General features: G+C 36.2%; 1 protein-coding gene and 1 non-coding gene across 4 annotated transcripts; one reads left to right on the plus strand and one right to left on the minus strand.

Moving 5' to 3' along the window:
• Positions 1-3,388: 3,388 nt before the first annotated feature.
• On the minus strand, positions 3,389-18,623 carry LOC142628234 (uncharacterized). Of its 3 annotated transcripts, XM_075802294.1 has the most exons (9): positions 18,183-18,623; positions 17,630-18,058; positions 16,963-17,043; positions 16,475-16,866; positions 13,257-13,671; positions 12,255-13,136; positions 11,555-11,649; positions 5,067-5,208; positions 3,389-4,281 (listed from the first exon to the last, which is right to left on the minus strand). In XM_075802294.1, the coding sequence occupies exons 1-9, from the start codon at positions 18,334-18,336 to the stop codon at positions 3,602-3,604; spliced, it is 3,270 nt and encodes a 1,089-aa protein (XP_075658409.1). In that variant the 5' UTR covers positions 18,337-18,623; the 3' UTR covers positions 3,389-3,601. The 3 variants fall into 3 exon arrangements, with proteins under 3 accessions (XP_075658409.1, XP_075658408.1, XP_075658407.1); XM_075802293.1 differs by having other exon boundaries at positions 12,255-13,671; positions 16,963-17,040; XM_075802292.1 differs by having other exon boundaries at positions 12,255-13,671.
• LOC142630082 (small nucleolar RNA snoR111) lies at positions 15,788-15,911 on the plus strand. Its single transcript, XR_012843198.1, has one exon. It is a non-coding gene; the product is annotated as a small nucleolar RNA snoR111 (small nucleolar RNA).
• Positions 18,624-18,887: the final 264 nt, after the last annotated feature.

Here is an 18,887-nt window from a genome sequence, read left to right on the forward strand (position 1 = left end):
CACTATGGTACCAAAATGTTGGAATTTCATAAACATAGTCATAAAATCCCATTGAATAACAGCAAGGGTTCTAAGCCATTGAATGCCTCAAACCAACTCACAGTCACCTAAGAGCAAAAATTTAAGTCTACTGCAAAAACATGCTCTTGCATAGAAACTCTTAACATTTGTGCACACACCTTGAGTCTGAATTGTAGAACCATTAGCCACTTTCACTTCAAGTGTTAAGGTAGGGTCTAATGACAGTTGTAAAACAGCTAAGATTGAAGTGTCCAAGAAGTTGTGTGTGCTACTAGTGCTAATTAGAATAGTAATCCAGTGACCATTAATTTTACCCCTCACTCTTATGGTACCAGGTGAAGGACTACCCAACAAAGCATATAAGGAAATTTCAGTTACACCATTTTTAGGTTTAGATTTATTATCATCAGGCTTATCCACATCTAATTGTAACAAAGTTGCCTCAGAATCATCAAGCTCCACCAATTGAACATTAGGACTAAATTCTTGAAAAGGAAAAAGACCCTCTAAAAAGAAAAGCTTAGCAGACTTACATTGATGTCTAGGTTGGAACTTCTTACCACAGTCGAAACAAAGCCCTTTCCTTCTTTCCTCCATCTGAGCAGGTGACAACCTCTGCAAGGGAAGCCTAAATCTGGATTCTAGTTTCACCTTAGGCTTTGGACCCAAAATTGAAGGCTTGGTATTGTCAATTGAAGACCTCTAACCTCTATGACTACTATTCTGGTACTCTTCATGGATTTTAGCTAATCTAAAAGCTTCATTAATGTTCTTGGGATTGAGCATCTTCACAAGTAACCTCACCTCATCCTTGAGACCACTCAGAAAACAAATTAATTTGTGACTATCAAACAAAACCCTAATTCTATTTGACAAGGCTTCCAATTGCCCTTTGTAAACCACAACATTAGTTGTTTGCTTCAATCTTGTGAGTGATTCCATAAGGTCCTCATATGCAGTGTTTCCAAACCTTCCACAAATCCTTCCCAAGTTGCAAACACCCCAGTTCCATCACTATCTTGAAACTAGATCAGGGCATCTCGAAAGAAGCCATTAACAACCTCTCATTGAATGGGGTTTGGTAGAAATAAAAATATTGATTGGCTTCGTACACCCAAGATACAGGGTCATCCCTTTTGAATCGAGGAAAATCAAGTCTCACACTCTTTGACAAATTCAAGAGAGGCAGAGAAACAGCTTGTGATACTAGGGATTTTGGGGATTGAGATGAAGACTTTGGAGACATAACTTGTTACCTCTGTTCTTCAGCTTCAATGAGTTTTTGTAGAGCCAAACTAATGGCGTTCAGTTGTTGAGTGTTGGCATTCAATTGTTGATTGTTGGCATTCAGTTGTTGAGTGTTAGCATTAAACTATTGATCTCTTCTAAATAATGGGCATAATGGTCTGTGGTAGTTTTGATAAGGGATAAGGATTCATTGATGCAAGAAAAGGATCTAGTTTCGGCCATGGTTGCAGGAAAGTAGGCTCTAATACCAATTGTTAAGTGTTTGGTTAATTAGAAAATGGAAGGAAGGAAGATTGAAAAGTGTGGAAGAAAATAAAAGGATTGAAGTAAGGGGTTGACAGTTATTTTGAGGGTAACCACCTCCAAGCGCAGAGAGAGAGAGAGAGAGAGGGAAAGTTGGTTAATTCTTAGCATGATCTTCATATCCCAAAACTTAGCATCTTTTATACAATTCATATTACTCTTCCCACCAAAACTAACAACCTAATTAATTGAATATGTAATAGACACCAAAACTGCTACTAACTAACAGAGCACAACCACAACTGCTAATTATCATACATAGCATAGGCCTACTCAATTACAATGCTAATCACACAGTCCACTAACTAGTTTCCTAACATTGGGTATGTTCATCGAAGCCGTGCTAGCTAAAAACAAGTTTGGAGGCTAATCCATGACACCGATTCATTGTTCTATAGGTGTTAAAGGTCAATTATTTACCAAATGGTACAATCTTTGATGCCAAATCAAAATCTGGGTCCTATACATGGAAGAGTATTCTTAGAGCTCGGAGAGTAATCTCTTTGGGAGCTGTGTGGTGGATTGGTGATGGATGCACTGCTCTCATTTTCAAAGATAAAGGGATTCCTGGGCTTGAGGGAGGAAAAGTAGTTTCACCTATGTCCTTTCTGCCTGATAATGCTATGGTTGATCAATTGATTGATGGGGACTCAAAGTGGTGGAATTCTAGCCTCATAGATTAGATCTTCTACTTGTTTAAAACTCAAAAAATCAAAGCAATTCCCCTCTCTTCGACTGCTCAAGCTGGCTCTCTTCTTTGGCCGAATACTGGGAATGAGATGCACTCGGTCAAATCAGGCTATAATCTCTTATGAGAGCAAGATTCCAAGGACATGGATGCATCTTCAAATTCCGATGATTCTTGGCGGTTCTGGTCCTATGGAGGTTGAAAAATGAAAACTCCCAATAAGATTAAATATTTTATTTGGGGAGCTTGTACTGAATCTTTTCCCACCAAGACGAATTTGTTGAAATGGCACATCAGTCCATTTGCAACCTGTACCCTTTGTCAAACCAAAGAAGAATCTACAATCCATGCCCTGTGGTCCTGCAAGAAACTCAAACCGGTCTAGAATTCCATTTTCACCGGTCTCCCTACTGAGTTTTTCAGGATTCATTCTTTTTCTAACCTCCTAGATTTATTCTTTTGTTCCCACTACAGATCGAATTTATTAGCGAGAACCTGTTGGTCTATTAGGGATAGGAGAAACAAACTTCGAGTGGAGGAAATGGTAATGCCATAGAACAAGTAGCATGCTCAGTGCGAAAATATCTCAAAGAAATCCAAAGGTTACCGCCCAGCACTTGGGTGCAACAGCAGTCAAGGAAACCAGTGTAAGAGCCCCCTGATCCAAGACAAGCGAAAGCAAACTTCAATGGCGCCATATTTGAGGATTTACAAGAGGCCGGTATTGGAGTTATGATTCGAAATTCTAAAGGTGAGGTGCTGGCAGCTTTGTCAAAAAGGATCCCTATGACCTCGTCAGTGGTTATCCTAGAATCTTTTGCAGCAAGGAGAGCGGTCTAGTTTATCCATGAAACTGGTCTACGCAATTCCACCTTCAAAAGTGACTCTACGACATCCACTAGTGCTTCGCGGGGAAGGACTTTGTTATACTCTTCCTCTGGTCATTTGATTAAAGACACTTTGTCTTTGGCTGGCTCTTTACAGAGCTTTTCTTTCTCTCATACTTACCGGCAAGGTAATGCTTTAGTTGATGTTTTTGCCAAAAGAGCAAGACATTTTTCTTCTATGTTAGTTTGGATGGAGTTTGTTCCCCTAGATCTTTGTAATTATTACTTGTCTGATTTTCAGTTTATGAAATAAAGTGGCTGTATTGGCATTCTACTAAAAAAAATTGTAGCCCATGAATATTACAAACATATCAAACAGTAAGATATGCTAAGCTCCTCTTTCTAAATTCTAATCATACTTCAGTGGTTGTCCACTGCTTGACTTCCCGCTTGATTTACCCTTAAGCTCTATCATATTTGAGATGAAATATCCCAGCTGATTAAATAGTCAAATTCATGGCCAATGTAAATGTTGTATACCATCATCCGTTACATTCCAAGCTCCTTCAGCAATCTCACCAAACAGCTGTTCCCAACCCCAACTAGAGTAGCCCACGAAAAACCAGAAGTCAGCAATTGATTGATCGTCTGACTTAAACTCCTTGATTTCATGAATTGTCGCTACTTGATCAACAAAGTAGACACCTGGTAGGACTTCAGGATACTGATCTTTAGTAGCACTTCGAGTTAAAGAGACAAGAGGCATTCCGCGTATCATAAGTGGCCCCCCAAAGGACAGAGGAGCCTCTTTTAACATTTCTAACCTTTCTTCCAGTTCATGCAGAGATTCCCATCTGATATGCTTGTTGATAATTAGACCTTGAAATCCATTAATCTGATCAGCTTTCACAATGAGAATAACTGACTTATCAAATGGTTGTATGCCAAGAAGTTTTTCAGTAGCAACTAGGACAGAACCAGCCACCACATGAGGAGCACTTTTGTGCAAATCTTTTGATGTGTGAGATTTGATTTGATTGTATTCACCGACTCTTTCCAGTTCCCTGTCTTTTGATAGGACTTCATGGGATTTGTACTTGGAAGTAGAAATTTCATCATGAATTTCAGTGGGTGACGCCTCCTTGAATGGATTCTGATTCCTGCCACCTCTTTTGGCAACATTCCAAATAATGCCTAACAAAATAGACATACAAGGTCAATGAATGAGGTGAAGAAAAACCATAGAACCAGAGAGACCACCAATTTGTCCGTAATGCTTCAAAGAAAAAATGTTAAAGTAAAAAGAAGGAATTAAAAATAAAGCAAAACAGCGTTTCTGTATTTCACAGGTCATTTGGAACTCCTACGAGTTTCTCAGGAAACTTCTGTAAATTATTTTGTTGGAATGGAAATCAAAATGTAAGATCATTAGACATATATGACAAGCAAGTTCTATTATTTACATGAATGTACTTCCAATCAAAATAGCCAGCATGCATGGCCACAATCACCACTACTTTAACAAATGAATATAACAAATAATTATTATCCCACCATGATCAAACTGGTGCATCAAGTACTCAATCCGACTCCACATTTTAATAACAAAACTGTACTCTGCATCCATGCTGCATTTCAAAAGGTGTGTTGTACAGCAATTGACATCAGTATCCAGTATGGAATTCACATATACAAGCCCCAGCAGTGTAATCATTGCCAAGAATTATTGATATAAAAATTAAAATTAAAATAGAAAAAGAAAAAAGAAACCAACTAGCACTTGGAATTAAAGCCATAGTAGGAATACCCTTGATCTCAGCCATAAGGCCAAGAAAGGTATCTAATAGGAATACCCACTACCACTTGAAATTGCTAAGAGGAAACAGGCAACATTTAATTACTAAAGTTAATTTTTCCTTCATTTGCATTGTAAACCTCAATAGTTTGTCATTGAAATGTACCCTATCAAGAAAGATTACCCTTATTGCCGATAAGATTACGTGAATTGCTGCCTTGGTCAGCTATGAACCTAATAATGTCAGCTACAGACATATCTCCATCATAGAGAACAGCATTCCGGCTTTCTGCTGGAAATAATATCAGAGCAGGATAAACTTCTCTCTGCACACCTCAACACATCAAAAGAAATAAATAAGATGCCACATAATCTTCAATCAAAGAATGAATCTGATTGCATAACTGTTTAATAATAATAAATGGCAAGCAGGTCAAAGATCTCCTAATCAACTACGTATTACAGATGCACAAAATATTAAAAATAAAAACAAAGACCAAGGAGAAGTTAATATAAATTACTCAACAACATAATGCAAAAACATGAAACTTTAAAGACTCGTTTAAAATGCAGCTGCTAAGTCACATATGAAAGGCTCCAGCTTAAATTGAACTTAAGAAGCATACACATTTTTCCTAAATTCCACCAATATTGGCAGGAAACTTACCTCAAGCACTTCCAATAGGTTTGAGAAATGTTTAAACACTAAAGACCAGGCTAGCTGGTTGGACCATTTGGACAGTTAACTGACCTTAGTTCTGATCTAGTTTACCCCCTGTAACTCAAGTTTTAGTCAAACCCACTTTGGGCCATTTGACCACTCAATCAAACCACTGGACTGGTGAACTGAACTGACCTGACAGGTTGATTTTCAGGAGTGCAATGGAGAAGTTGTAAGTGGGAGAACAAGAACCCTAGATACATATCACTAGTTTTTCAAAAAATTTACCACAACTCTATATAAGATAATTTGTGCATGGTTTTACAAGAAAATCATGTAGTATACAAATTTCTTTCATTCAAGTTAAAACAAAAATAATAAAACCACTAAATACTTAAAACCTAAACCCTAAACCCTAAACCTTAGGACAAATTACAGAAAACCTCCATTGAAGTTGGGGGGAATGACATTCCACCCCAAACCTTAAGGGAAATAACACTATCCCCCCCCCCCCCCAATTTTTGTGGTTTGAGGAAATAAATATATTAGTCGTAGCAAAATATTCCAAATTTTAGAAAGATTTCCTCGACAAACTCTAGCCATAGTTTGGTAACAAAAAAACCATATTTAACCAAACACACTTTCACTAACCATGGTTAGGGTTTGGTCAACGAAATATTTTCAATGTGTTGCATGAAGAAATCAAATCTATCAAATAACAAAATATTTCGTTGTTAGCACTCTTCACATGGTAATATTTTGTTATTGTCATCTTGGTCATCCATCTCTCTAGAATTTGAAGTTGTTAGCACCATCGCGTTAATAGATTGAATCCTAACAATGTGAAGCATGTCAATTGGGCAAACACCAGAGGGTGCCTTATATCTCTAGGTGTGAGAGTCGTGTCAGTAGTCCTTTTTATTTTCATTTTGATATTTGGGATCTAATAAACACTCCCTCATTGTTGAGATTTATATGTTTTGTCACTTTTTTTTATGATTATTCTAGGGTCACCCAATTTTATCTCATGAAAGAAAGTTCTGAACTGTTATCAATTTTCAAACCATTTTTTACGAAAATAAAAACTCAATTAAATGTTTTACATCATATTTTTCGGTCTGATAACTCGTGAATATTTTCATACATCTTTGTCTCAATTTTTTGATGATCATGATATAATTCACCGATCTTCATGCTCCCATACTCCACAACAAAATAGCATTGTTGAATGCAAACTGTCATTTATTAGAGGTCACTCGTGTCCTATTGTTTCATATGTGTGCTCCCAAATCATACTGGAGTGATGTTATGCTAATTTCCTGTCACTTGATTAATCGCATGCCGTCAATTGTTCTAGGTGGTTAGATCCCTTATGTTGTGCTTTCTCATAATGCACCTTTGTTTCATCTACCTTCTAAGATCTTTGGTTGTGTGATATGTTCATATCTTAGGTCCAGGGAGCAATAAACTTGATCCTAGATGAATTTAATGTGTTTTTCTTATGTATTCTCGTAATAAAAAAGGATACCAATGTTACGTACCTACTCTTTGTCATAGTTTCATTTTGATAGATGTCACCTTTAATGAGTCTCAATCCTATTTCTTTTCTTCGGTTGGTAGTGACAATTCTCTTCGTTCTCTTCCTCGCTTATCGCCTGTGTCTCCTACTGAATCTCATTCTCAGAAACCGCTCCAGGTGTATCATAGTTGGCAAAAGCCTCCAACAGAGACTTCTTCCCCACCTAGTGATCCACCTCCTAACTCTGACTCTCTTCCAATTGCTCTACGCAAAGGTAAGCGTACTTGTACCTCTCACCCTATCTCTTAATTTCTCTTATGGCCATTTGTCTTCATCTATCCACACTTTTACCACGTCCTCAAATTCTACTGTTGTTCCTAAGTATGTCCAGGAGGTTATGTCCATCCCTGGTTGGAAGTCTTTTATGGAAGCAAAAATGTCCACCCTGTCTCAAAATGCTACTTGGTCTTTGGTTGTTGTTAGGTGTATAAAATAAAGTACTTGCCTGATGGTTCTATTGAGCATTTGAAGGTTTGCTTGGTTGCCAAAGGGTATACCTAGATATGCGCTATTGATTATGTAGACATTATCGCATGTTGCTAAAATTTCTTCTGTCCAAATTTTGATCTCCTTTGTTGCTAATTTGAATAGATACCATCAAAACTCCTTTCGAATTGAGGATCTGGGTAAACTTTGTTAATTCTTGGGTATTGAGATAACACGATCTAAAGAAGGCATTAGTTTATCACATAGAAAGTATATGTTGGATATTTTGGGAGAAACTAGCTTGTTAGGATCTAAACCAATGGAGGCTCCTATAGATGCTAATGTCAAATTGTATGAAGATCAGGGGGAGCTATTATCTAATCCTAAGAGATATCATCGTTTAGTTGCTAAACTAAATTATCTCAAATTTATTTGCCTAGATATATCATTTGTAGTCAATGTTGTGAGCCAATATATGAAAGATCATTGCCTTCCACATTGGGAGGCAGTTATTTGAATTGTGAGGTATCTTAAAGCATATCCAGGCTGGTCTTTTGCATAAAGCTAATGTTCGCCAACGGGTAGAAGCCTATACTAATGCTAATTGTGCAGGATCACCGTCAAATAGAAAATCCACTACTGGGTATTGCATTTTTCTAGGAGGAAACTTGATTTCTTAGAAAGGTAAGAAACAGAAAGTTGTTTCCAACTCTAGAGCAAAGGCTGAGTATAAAGTCATGGCACACACATCATGTGAACTTATGTGGATTAAGCTTTTACTTTGAGGAATTAAAAAGTGAGCTTATGTGGATTAAGAATTTACTTATGGAGTTAAAATTTGTTGTGAAGGTGCCTATGACTATGCATTGTGATAATCAAGCAACAATTCACATTGCCTCCAATCCTGTGTTTCATGAGCGAATTAAGCACATAGAAGTAGATTGTCATATTACTTGGCAGAAAGTAGAAGATGGTGTAATTGCTACTTCGTATGTTTCTAGAAGAGTCCAAATTGCTGATAAGTTAACCAAAGCTTTATGTATGACTTGTTTGGGTTTATTATGTAACAAGCTAGGATTGTATGATATATATACCCTCCAGCTTGAGGGGAAGTGTTATGGGTATAAGCTAGGGGAAAAATAGTAACATCATTGTACTTCTTTATATATAAATAATATTTTGTGTTAGGTTTAACTTATCAAACCCTAAACACTTTTACTCTGACAACACTAACACTATTAGAAATGATTAATTTTATATTGATAAATACTTAAATTTATTTAAGACGTTACAGTCAACAACTATCAATTTGACGGTTGAGCCTTTAACCCTAAATATTTTTATTGGTAAGCTACCAATAAAGTTAGTTGTTCTTGAACCCCTAACATTATCATCTATGAAGCACGGGTGCGGCGTTTGGGCCGCCGCACCCGCGTCGGACGCGGCCGGACGCGGCAACGCGCAGGCGACGCCGCTGCCTGCGCGTCCGTGCCGCGTCCGGCAATAAAAAACCATTTTTTTCGGCGCGATTCGCGCCGATTCGCGCCGATACGGCGCCGATTCGGGCCGACGCGCGCGAAATCGGGCCGATTCGGCCCGAATCGGTCCGTATCGGGTGAAATCGGCCGATACCAGCCGATACCGGCGAAATATGCCGATACCGGCCGAAATATGCCGATACCGGCCGAAATTCAAAAAAAAAAAAAAAAAAACAACAACAACATGTGCTTATGGCTAGAGAAAAAAAAAAAAAAAAAAAAAAAAAAAAAAAAAAAAAAAAAGAGGTGCAAACGCACCGTTTGGAAAAAAACCAAGACCCAACCCTCTCCCTCTTCATTTTTCTTGAGCCTCTCTCCCACTCTCTACCTTCACTCTTCAGCTAGGCTCTCTCCTATTCTCTGTATTTTAGTTATTATTTACCATTGTTCTTAAATTTGGTATATATTTATATAATGTGAAAAAAGTATGTTTAGCAATATATTAAAAATATAAATAAAAATATTTTTAATAATTTTTTAATCGCCGCACCCGCACCCGCACCCTACTTTTTCAAAAATTGCCGAGTCCCGCACCCGCACCCGAATCCTGAAACGCACCCGTGCTTCATAGATTATCATCGACCTCGTTCTTAAGGGGGGAAGAAGTGCCACTAAGCTAGATCCCTTTGGCTAACATTCTCACTTTTCTTGTTTATTGGATCGTGTGGTTTTTAAAGCATTGGGTATGAAAACGTGAAAAGCAACTGGACACCAACCACCCATAACTTCAAAGCAAGAAGACAAAGGCAAAGGAAAAGACTGGGAATTGATGTTAATATAGGATAGGTTCAAATTTTCACCAGATTTCCTGTTTCATTGGGTACACTTTTAACATCTCATCATCAATTGTTAAGTGAGAGAATGATATGATTTTCAAACTTTTAATAATAAAATTTTAATAAAATAGTGATTTAAAAATTTTGGAATTTGGTAATAGAATTTCATCTAGAATAGAATAAGCTTAATAATCTTTTTTTGATACAAGCTTAATAATCTTAAATGTATATATACTGCGGTGAGGACTCTTTTATTATACATATGGCGTAAAGGTGGAATATCCACTTGTTACAACCATTGCCTCCAGGACCCAACTTTTAATGGTAGATGAATAGAATAATTTGAAATAAATAATGACATTAATTTTCTTTTAAAAATTTCAAGCTTCTAATATAGAATTTTAATCAAAATAGTAATTTAAAGTTATTGGAATTCTGGTAATAGAGTTTGATCTATAAAAGAATTAGCTTTTAATTCTAATGTGGTGAGAACTCTTTTATTATACATTTGGCACGAGATGATGGTACACCTACTTGTAACAACCACAACTTATATTATATCTAAAAAATTAACATAATAAAACAAAATTTACCAAAATGCAAACGTGAAACAAACACAAATGAGAAATATAATTTCCAACCAGAAACTAATTAAATACACCCACCATTATCCTTGGCTCTAACCTCACCCAAACTTATTATAAGCTTCTGTTTGAAATCCAAAAACCCCAAATATTGTCCTCAGGGGAGCAGCTAAACCAATGTCCACTAGCCTCACATAAAATGCTGCTCCTCTTTGCCATATGTAAAGACTTCGACGAGAAAGGATGAATCATACTTCCAATGGTGTTCAAAAGCCTATAATTGAGATCAAATCTGTCTTATTGCATTCTTTGTATAAGCAATCAGCTGTCATTTGAGGGATTTCTACTCCTTTTGTTGATTTTTTATCGACTACATAATTTTTAAATTGTAATTTTTTCCAGGATTCTTTTTATACATCCTCTGTACAACAGCTTCTTTCTCAATATATATTTAAAATATATATTTTATTAGAAAAAATTCATCAAGTACCCCAAGAGTATACTAGCTGAAAGTTACACGACAGTTCTAAAATTACAATGATCAATAAGCTCAAATCAAGAAGAGATGCATATAATGCAAATCAAGTTCTTAAACTACACAATTAAAAAACAAAAGTTCTTAAGATACACAGGTCAACAAAAATCTCTGCTTTGAAAGTCAACTTTCTAAAATAATTATTAAAAAAAAAAGAATCAATTTTCTAAAATGGAAACTAACTTATTCTGAATGTTGCTTGATAATAGTAAAACTTTTAAAGTTCTGAAATATAATGAGGGAAATCAGTGTCACGGGACCTCTAGCATGCATTTACACCTTCAAAAGCACAAAAAAAAGTAAAATTTATTGATATCAAAACTATATCTTATCTCAATATGCAACATGACAAATATACATAATCAAAGATTCAACAACAAAAAAAAAGAGAAAAATAATAGCCAAAGAAGAAACTGAAAGTTTGTGCCAATCAAGTATCAAATTTCGGTTTATAAAAAACGCAGTAAAGCATCAGATGTTGGAGAAGATCATAACCTTCACACATAAATTGCATAAAATAATGAAGATACAAGAAAAATATACAAAAATTAAATATGGATACCCCAAACAAACCTGATCCATTGATTTGAGTATCAAACTGCAATCATTCAATGTGCAATCCATTAAATAGATCAGTGGAAGTTCAACCAGGGCATCCTTCAAGTTGTCTGCCACACAAATGGCCAATTGTCAATACGTGAGATTAATAGAAAGTAAATTCTAACATTCCTATTCCATTTCTTAATTCAAGGGAAAACTTTACTGAGAAAACAAATGCAAAAAAACCATAAGTAACTAAATAATTAGGGGGTCAAAAGTAGTAATTGAATGTTTGTGGACTAAATTGTGAGTGGACAAAACCAAATGGGGTAAAATATAATTTTCCTTTTTTTAATTGCCAAATATTATATATCTTATGCACCCTTATAATATTGAATCCTCAAACTTAACCTTAACCCCTTGTTAAGAGGAACAGGAGATGCCATTTGGAAAAGAGACAACTGGCTAAACTTATAAACATGTCCATCATACAAAAGATAGCTGTTGTACTTTAGTGTAGAAATTGAAAATCCATGGACAAAACTCTATCCAGTATTCCCCATTGTTTATATCAACTCAAAGTTAGCAAAGGTAAATTATTGACCAACTAGTTTACTAAATGCTATAAAAATATTTGTCGTATGAACCAATGAAAGATGCATCTACTTTTTCCAAGGTAGGAAAAAGGAGCTAGTAATGTCAACTTTTTAAAAACATTTTACCAGGCACTTACCACCATTAAACACCTTTTCTCCATTCCTTGAGCCACTCCTTAACATATTCATGTAGCCCTTCACAGCCCGATAAACCTCACGAACAACCAATTCCATTCTCTGACAAAACCCACACCAACTATTGCTAAAAAGGACTAACACATCCCTATTCCATGCATGGACCACACTGTTGGTGTTAGATTGATTAACACCAAGAACCAGCTCAGACAATCTCTGAATCGTAATTTGAGGGATTGAATCCACCTCGTGAAAATCCACATTAACAAATGGAGGGACAGTGGCCTCCCTAGGGTGTTGAATAATGGATTTAGACAGTTGATATGGAGGAAGAGTCCCGTTAAGAAAACCAGAGAGAAAATCAGCCAGTGAAGAGAAGCTGAAATCTGACTCTTGGGGTAATACATAATGCTGCTGCAAGAGGGGATCAATTATTACCAAGGATGGAATGTTTGAGCCACCGGTCAGAGCTCTAAGTAACCGATAGTTGCCATCAGAAAAGAAAAAGGAACCCTCAAAACCTTGAAAGTGAAGCTGTTGCTCCCTTAAGTTGTTCACCAACAAAAAACCTTTTTCTTCCAAGAATGCATCTTCAGAGCTTTTTTCTTCAACCACTACATTTTCAAAACATTTTTCTTCCACTACCACATCTTGAGAAATGGCAACTTCTTCAAGAGCAGTTACAGATTGGTGAGCTTTTAAAGATACTAAGTGCTTACTTTTATCAACATAAAATGCTGCCTTCTCTTCATCATACTCAGAAGAAGGCTCACCATCTGTGAGTTCAGAATTTTCCTCATTCATCTTAGCAGATAAACTTGCCCTTTGTGGCAATTGATCTTTATCTGAATCAACACTGTTTGAGACAAGGCCTTCCTTAAACACTGCAGGTGACACTTGATTAGACTGAACTGCATCCGATGGTAATGTATTTACTGACTTAATGTCAACATCATCAGATAAAAGTTGGAAACCCAATTCCTTCGCAAGGGAGCTTAATTTACCTTCTTTATTTTGCTGAAGAAGGTGTGCCAGGATCTTATGCAAGGAACTACCTTCTTGATCTGAAGATATTTTATCCAAAGTGACATGTTTATCCTCATTTAGGATCATGATAGTAGACAGCTTCTCTTTTAATTTAATCTTCTGAGCCGTCAGAGATAGTTTTAATCTAGGATGTTTAGATTTACCACCCCATGCTTGATAATCTTGGACTGAGGATTTCTCAGGCTTGTCCCTCTTAGGCTCACCCATCTGATATGAAATATGATAATGCAGCGCCAGTTCTCTAAAAGTATCAAGAGCCTCTTTACCCTTTCCTCTAGTTTCAGATGAGTCAGATGATCTATCCACAAATAAAAGTATTGATGGCTTATTTGCAGGTAAAACAGGCTCGATATCATGCCTATCACCTTCCAGCTACATTATGAAAAGAGACAACTAAGGTATTAATGAATGAAATATGATAGCAAAGAAATTATTAAGAAAAAAAAATGTATGGGGGAAATGAACAAAATAAAAAAGGGAACAAACATGTAGAAAATTAGGACATGGATACGGCAATGATCCGTAGATTAATTAATTAATTATTATATATATATATATATATTTTCGAAGCTTATGAAAATTTTTTATAACAAAAATATTATTTGTTTTTAAGTAGTTATTAAAAGGTTTTTTAGAAGAATATTAAAGCCTAGCTACTAATAATATATATGTGTGTCTACTGTCTACCTAGATAATGAAAAAAAAATGTAAAAAGTTACAAGTTTAATTACTTATGTGGCAGTGGCATGATGGGTGGTGGACTTTAACTCATTATAGACAAAAATTTAAAAAGAAGACCTGCTTACCTCTTTTTTCACGTCTTCACGTGCGAGGTGGACAAAACAAGGAAAAAAGAGAAATAGATCTAAGAACCTGGGCTGCTGAATAAGAAGAAGAGGGAGAAGATCGGCATGAGAGACTGTAAAAAGAAGAAGAATAATAAGAAGAGGAGGAGGGGAAAAGAGCGATAGATCTATGAAGCTGGGCTGCTGAAGAAAAAGATTGGCATAAGAGACTATAAGCTATGAAGCACAGGTGCATTTCCGGATTCGGGTGCAGGTGCGAGTGTGACAGGGTGCGGCAATTAAAAATTATTAAAAATATTTTTATTTTTATTTATATTTTCTATATATTGCTAAGCATACTTTTTCATATAATTGTAAATATATACTAATTTAAGAATAATAGTAACTAAAAGATGATATTCATAAATTAGAATACAACCCACAAGTTTTTTTTGTTTTTTTTAAACATGTATTTCGGCCGGTTTCGGCAAGAATTGGCCCGTATCGGCTCGAATCAGCGCATATCGGAGCAAATTGAAAAATAAAAAAGGGCGAATCGGTGCATCGGAGGAGTATCACCGTGTCGCCGCAAGTCCGGTGCGGGTGTGGCGGCCCTGGAGCTGCACCCGTGCTTTCTAGACTATAAGTGGTACAGGTTAATGCGTTTCAGCTTTTTTTTTTTTTGGCACATGTTGTGTTGCAACCGGGTCCTTGCTATGTCCTTACTGTGTCCATAAATTTTCAAAAATTTTGAAAATAAAAAACGGCTGGGACACATGTGCCGCAGTGTCCAACGCGTGCCCCGTGTCCCATGTCCAATATGTGTCTAACACGAAAACGTCATCCCAAATGCCATATCCATGCTTTCCAGTCCATAACCCACACCATTAATGAGACTTTCTATGTTCAAGTACAAAAGGTTATTGATTTTATTGATTACAATCATATGTCAGTACAATTGGTTTGTTCAGCAATAGATGAGTTCTCTATTGAAGAACGAAGTTTCAATCTACTAAAGCTTGAACTTGAACACATTCAACACTACGATTTCATTAGGGCTGATAAGCTTCTCTCAAATTTTCCTAGTAGTACAGTTAATATTAATTTGGGAAGATTAATGGAACACATTCCTAATCCTTTTTGTGTGGATTTTATTGAACAAGAATTAATAGAGGTTAATAAGAGGTGCAAAAGAGTGATTTTAGGTACTCTTTGTGGAGGAGGCAACATGAAGTTTACAGATGCATGCATGCAACGTAGGTGTGTAGAAGAAAAATCTGTAACACACAATTACTACAACTCTTCCACAAAACTTAAGTTCTACAAGAATACTAAGTTAGTAGCTAAACGAATAGAGAAAACCTCTCAAAACAAACTTTTATTAATAATCCACCTCCCTACAACGAGTATTTATAAGAATAGAATTTCTCCTATTCCTTTTAGGAAAAGAAATAATAAACCAACATCTACTAGAGAGAAGAAAAACAATTTAAGTAGGAAAAGAAAGACAAATAAAATCCTAATTCAACTAGGCCAATCTTCTTCTCTCACCTCAAATTCGTTTTTAGGGTTAGGCTTTCAAATGGGTCTATTTACAATCATTCAAAATTTTAGATATTCATTCTATTTTTATAAAGGTTTTTCAATGTTTACTTGTTCTTAATTTTTGTTTGTTGGAATCAAAAGCCTCTGTTCTGTTTTAAGAGAAATTAGAGACTGTATGTCTCTGCATTGAGGAGAACACCGAGGTAGAACAAAATCAACGGCCGAGATATCGTTTCAGTCGTCATTTTATGGATTGGCGATCTGATTGTTGCTCGTCCACATTTATTTAATTATTTATAGTTTTGTACTTATCAAATAAATCAAATTCAACTAGGAAAAAATCTTAACTTAAAAGAGCAAATAATCCTAAATCCACTAGGAAAGAGAAAACAACATAAATATTAAAAATTTCTTCTTCTCCCATAATGGGAGGGGAGCCATTGTGAGTTTTTGTAAAATGTGTTACCAAATTTTAAAGGTAAAACATTTTATAACTTTTTATAAAGGATTTTACGGTCAAATGAGATAATGAACAGATGAAGCTTAAATGAACCCATGGAAAAAGAAGGGGCCCTCAGCTTGTATATGAAGGATGAGATAAAAGATTATGCGCATCATGATCTTCTAAATTTTTTCAGATGTGTAATTAAATCTGTAACCACTTTGATGAAACATGCTCGGCCAAGCCAGCTCCTACTGAACCCAACTTGAATTGAATCAGCCAATTCATACGTCCAAAACGGTTTTAGCCACACATAATTTTTGGCAAAAGATAACATGACACAAAGAAACCTCGTATAAGACTAGAATCAACAGCAAGTAAAGAGCAAACTGATTAAAATTACCTCCATAACAACAGAACTATCCATCTGTAAAACATCCTTGAGGTCATCCTCTTCTTTAAGAATCCTTGAACACGTGGGACATGCAGCAACATGAAGTAATGCTAACCATGAACTAGAATCTTCAATACCAAGAGATGAAAGCATTGATCTTTCTGATACCAAACCAAATCTATGCCTTTCAGGGGCCAGGAAAAACTCTCTTGCAACAATCATAAACTTCGAGAAGAAAGAATCAAACTGCTGAAATTCTTGTAAGGTACAAGATGATAAAACACTTGAGCTTACATTCTCAACCTCCTTGAAGGAAGCAGTTTCATTTACTGAGCTGAATTGCCCAAGCCAAGGAAGTCCATTGAAACTATTTTCAACACCACATTTCAATCTGTCATCACCTGATTTTAAAAAAGAAGGAAAAGGTGACAAACGTATTAGTTTTGTTTTATTTTCACTTCAAATCAGTCCCATAGCGATGTGCAATTAGAAACTACCAGCCACCTTCTGATTATTCTTCCTTTTATCTGCCAGTGTTTGATTTGCCTCTGCATCAAAGTTTTGTCCAAGAAGATCTTCTACAAAGAAAATTATTGTCAGTATCATGAAAGGACAAATTAAACCTGCAAAACCACATAGTATCCAATAGAGACACTTCCTATCTTACCATAACTATTGTTTCCACTACCCCACAAAAGGAAAAAATTGTTGATGAGGTTCACAATCAACAAGTATCACAAAAAAGCAGAACAGAAAAAATAAAATAGTGTTGCTAATAGAAAATCCTCCCTCCCCTTGTACGAGCAAGGTGGAGATTGGGATCATGGCTTCAAAACCTGACGGGCGTGTGTGTAACTAACCAATAAATAAATAAATAAAAAATGTTAACGCTAGTTATTGAAGTAATCTTAAAGAAACACCAAGCAGAACTTCTGAAAAATATTGAGTATCATTATTTTTTTTGTTGGGAAAATTCAATAGTTACAACAGGGGGAGGTGGGATTTGAATCCTGAATGTAATGGACACAGCAAGAGGTGCCAAGCAGTTGAGCGACAAGACAAACACTCTTGGGCGGCTGGTAGAACATAAAATTGTTAAAATTTAAGAAGTGCATTATCTTATTAGACAGTTATCCAAGGTTGGGGAGCAAATGTGAGACTAACCTTGCACAGCGACACCAAAATGATTAATGTTGTGGTTGGCCAGCAATTTAGGAGTCCATCCGCAAAATTCGAGGAGAAGCAAGGCCTTGTCAGTTGAAGTAAGAAAAGAGTTCAAGTGGTCAGGAGTGTTGAGGAGGGGAAGTTGGGGTTGATTGGAGTTGGAGTTGGAGATATAGGGTAAGAGTGAAGACAAAATATTGAGTGCACGAAATGGTCCTCGATATTTGTAAGATACAGAATGGAGGTAGAATAAAATGGTAAGTTCCTCATCCTCCTCATTAGGAGCAGCAGCAGCAATAATAGCATCTGCTAGCATCTTCTCCATATTTCTAAACATAAACATCAACTTTAAGGAGCTAAACTCCTCCTGTTGCCTATCAGAAACCACATGTGCTACTTCTTTCATAAGGGAACGAGACTCTCCAGACCCTGTGCAATCAATCAATTTTTTAAGATAACAATACAATTAATCATCATAATCAATTACAACATTATTAATCAAATCATACATATATATATATATAAGAATGGAGAAAGAAAGAGAGAGAGATACAGGGAAGAGTGATGAAGAGGAGGATATGAGGGTTTCGTCGGATCTGAGAAGAGAAGTTTTGTTTGGTGAGAAGCTGCCATTCCGATGATGATTCACAATCAACCACGGCTACAACAACAACCAACAACAGCAACACCAATTTGGCTACCTTCATCGCATTCGCACTCGCAATCTCTCTTCACAATTCACATACAAACACCACCTGGGTTGGCTTTTGTCTTTTGACTTTTTTCTACTGCACTCCTCCACATTTTTGGGTTTTGCTTTTGTTGTTTTACAGACAGTTATTCGGAATAAAAGAAACGACCCCGTATTGACATCATCAATTTGGCTACCTTCATCGCACTCGCAGTCTCACTCGCAACCTCTCTTCACAATTCACATACAGACACCGCTTGGGTTGGCTTTTGTTTTTTGACTTTTTTCTACTGCACTCCTCCACTTTTTTGGGGTATTTTTTTTTGGGTTTTGTTTTTGTTGTTTTACGGACAGTTATTCGGAATAAAAGAATCGACCCCGTATTGACATCATCATCACTAAATTAATTTAAGGCTTAAATGTATTTCGGTCTCTATATTTTTTGTCATTTCTTAATTTGGTCCATAAACTGATTTTGCTCCTAGATCCGTCCCTGAAATTAAAAAATCGATTTTATTTTGAACTCTACCGTCAACCCACTAACAACAAATATATACGTGACAAATG

The sequence above is a fragment of the Castanea sativa genome, chromosome 3 (genome assembly GCF_040712315.1).
Source record: "Castanea sativa cultivar Marrone di Chiusa Pesio chromosome 3, ASM4071231v1".
NCBI lineage: Eukaryota > Viridiplantae > Streptophyta > Magnoliopsida > Fagales > Fagaceae > Castanea > Castanea sativa.

Coding starts and splice junctions, on each gene's coding strand:
- LOC142628234 (XM_075802292.1), bottom strand. CDS start 18,336: ATGAAGGTAGCCAAATTGGTGTTGCTGTTGTTGGTTGTTGTTGTAGCC. Junction 11,650..12,254: donor AGAAAAGGTGTTTAATGGTG/GTAAGTGCCTGG, acceptor TTTGTGTGGCAG/ACAACTTGAAGGATGCCCTG. Junction 4,282..5,066: donor TAATCTTATCGGCAATAAGG/GTAATCTTTCTT, acceptor CTATTTTGTTAG/GCATTATTTGGAATGTTGCC.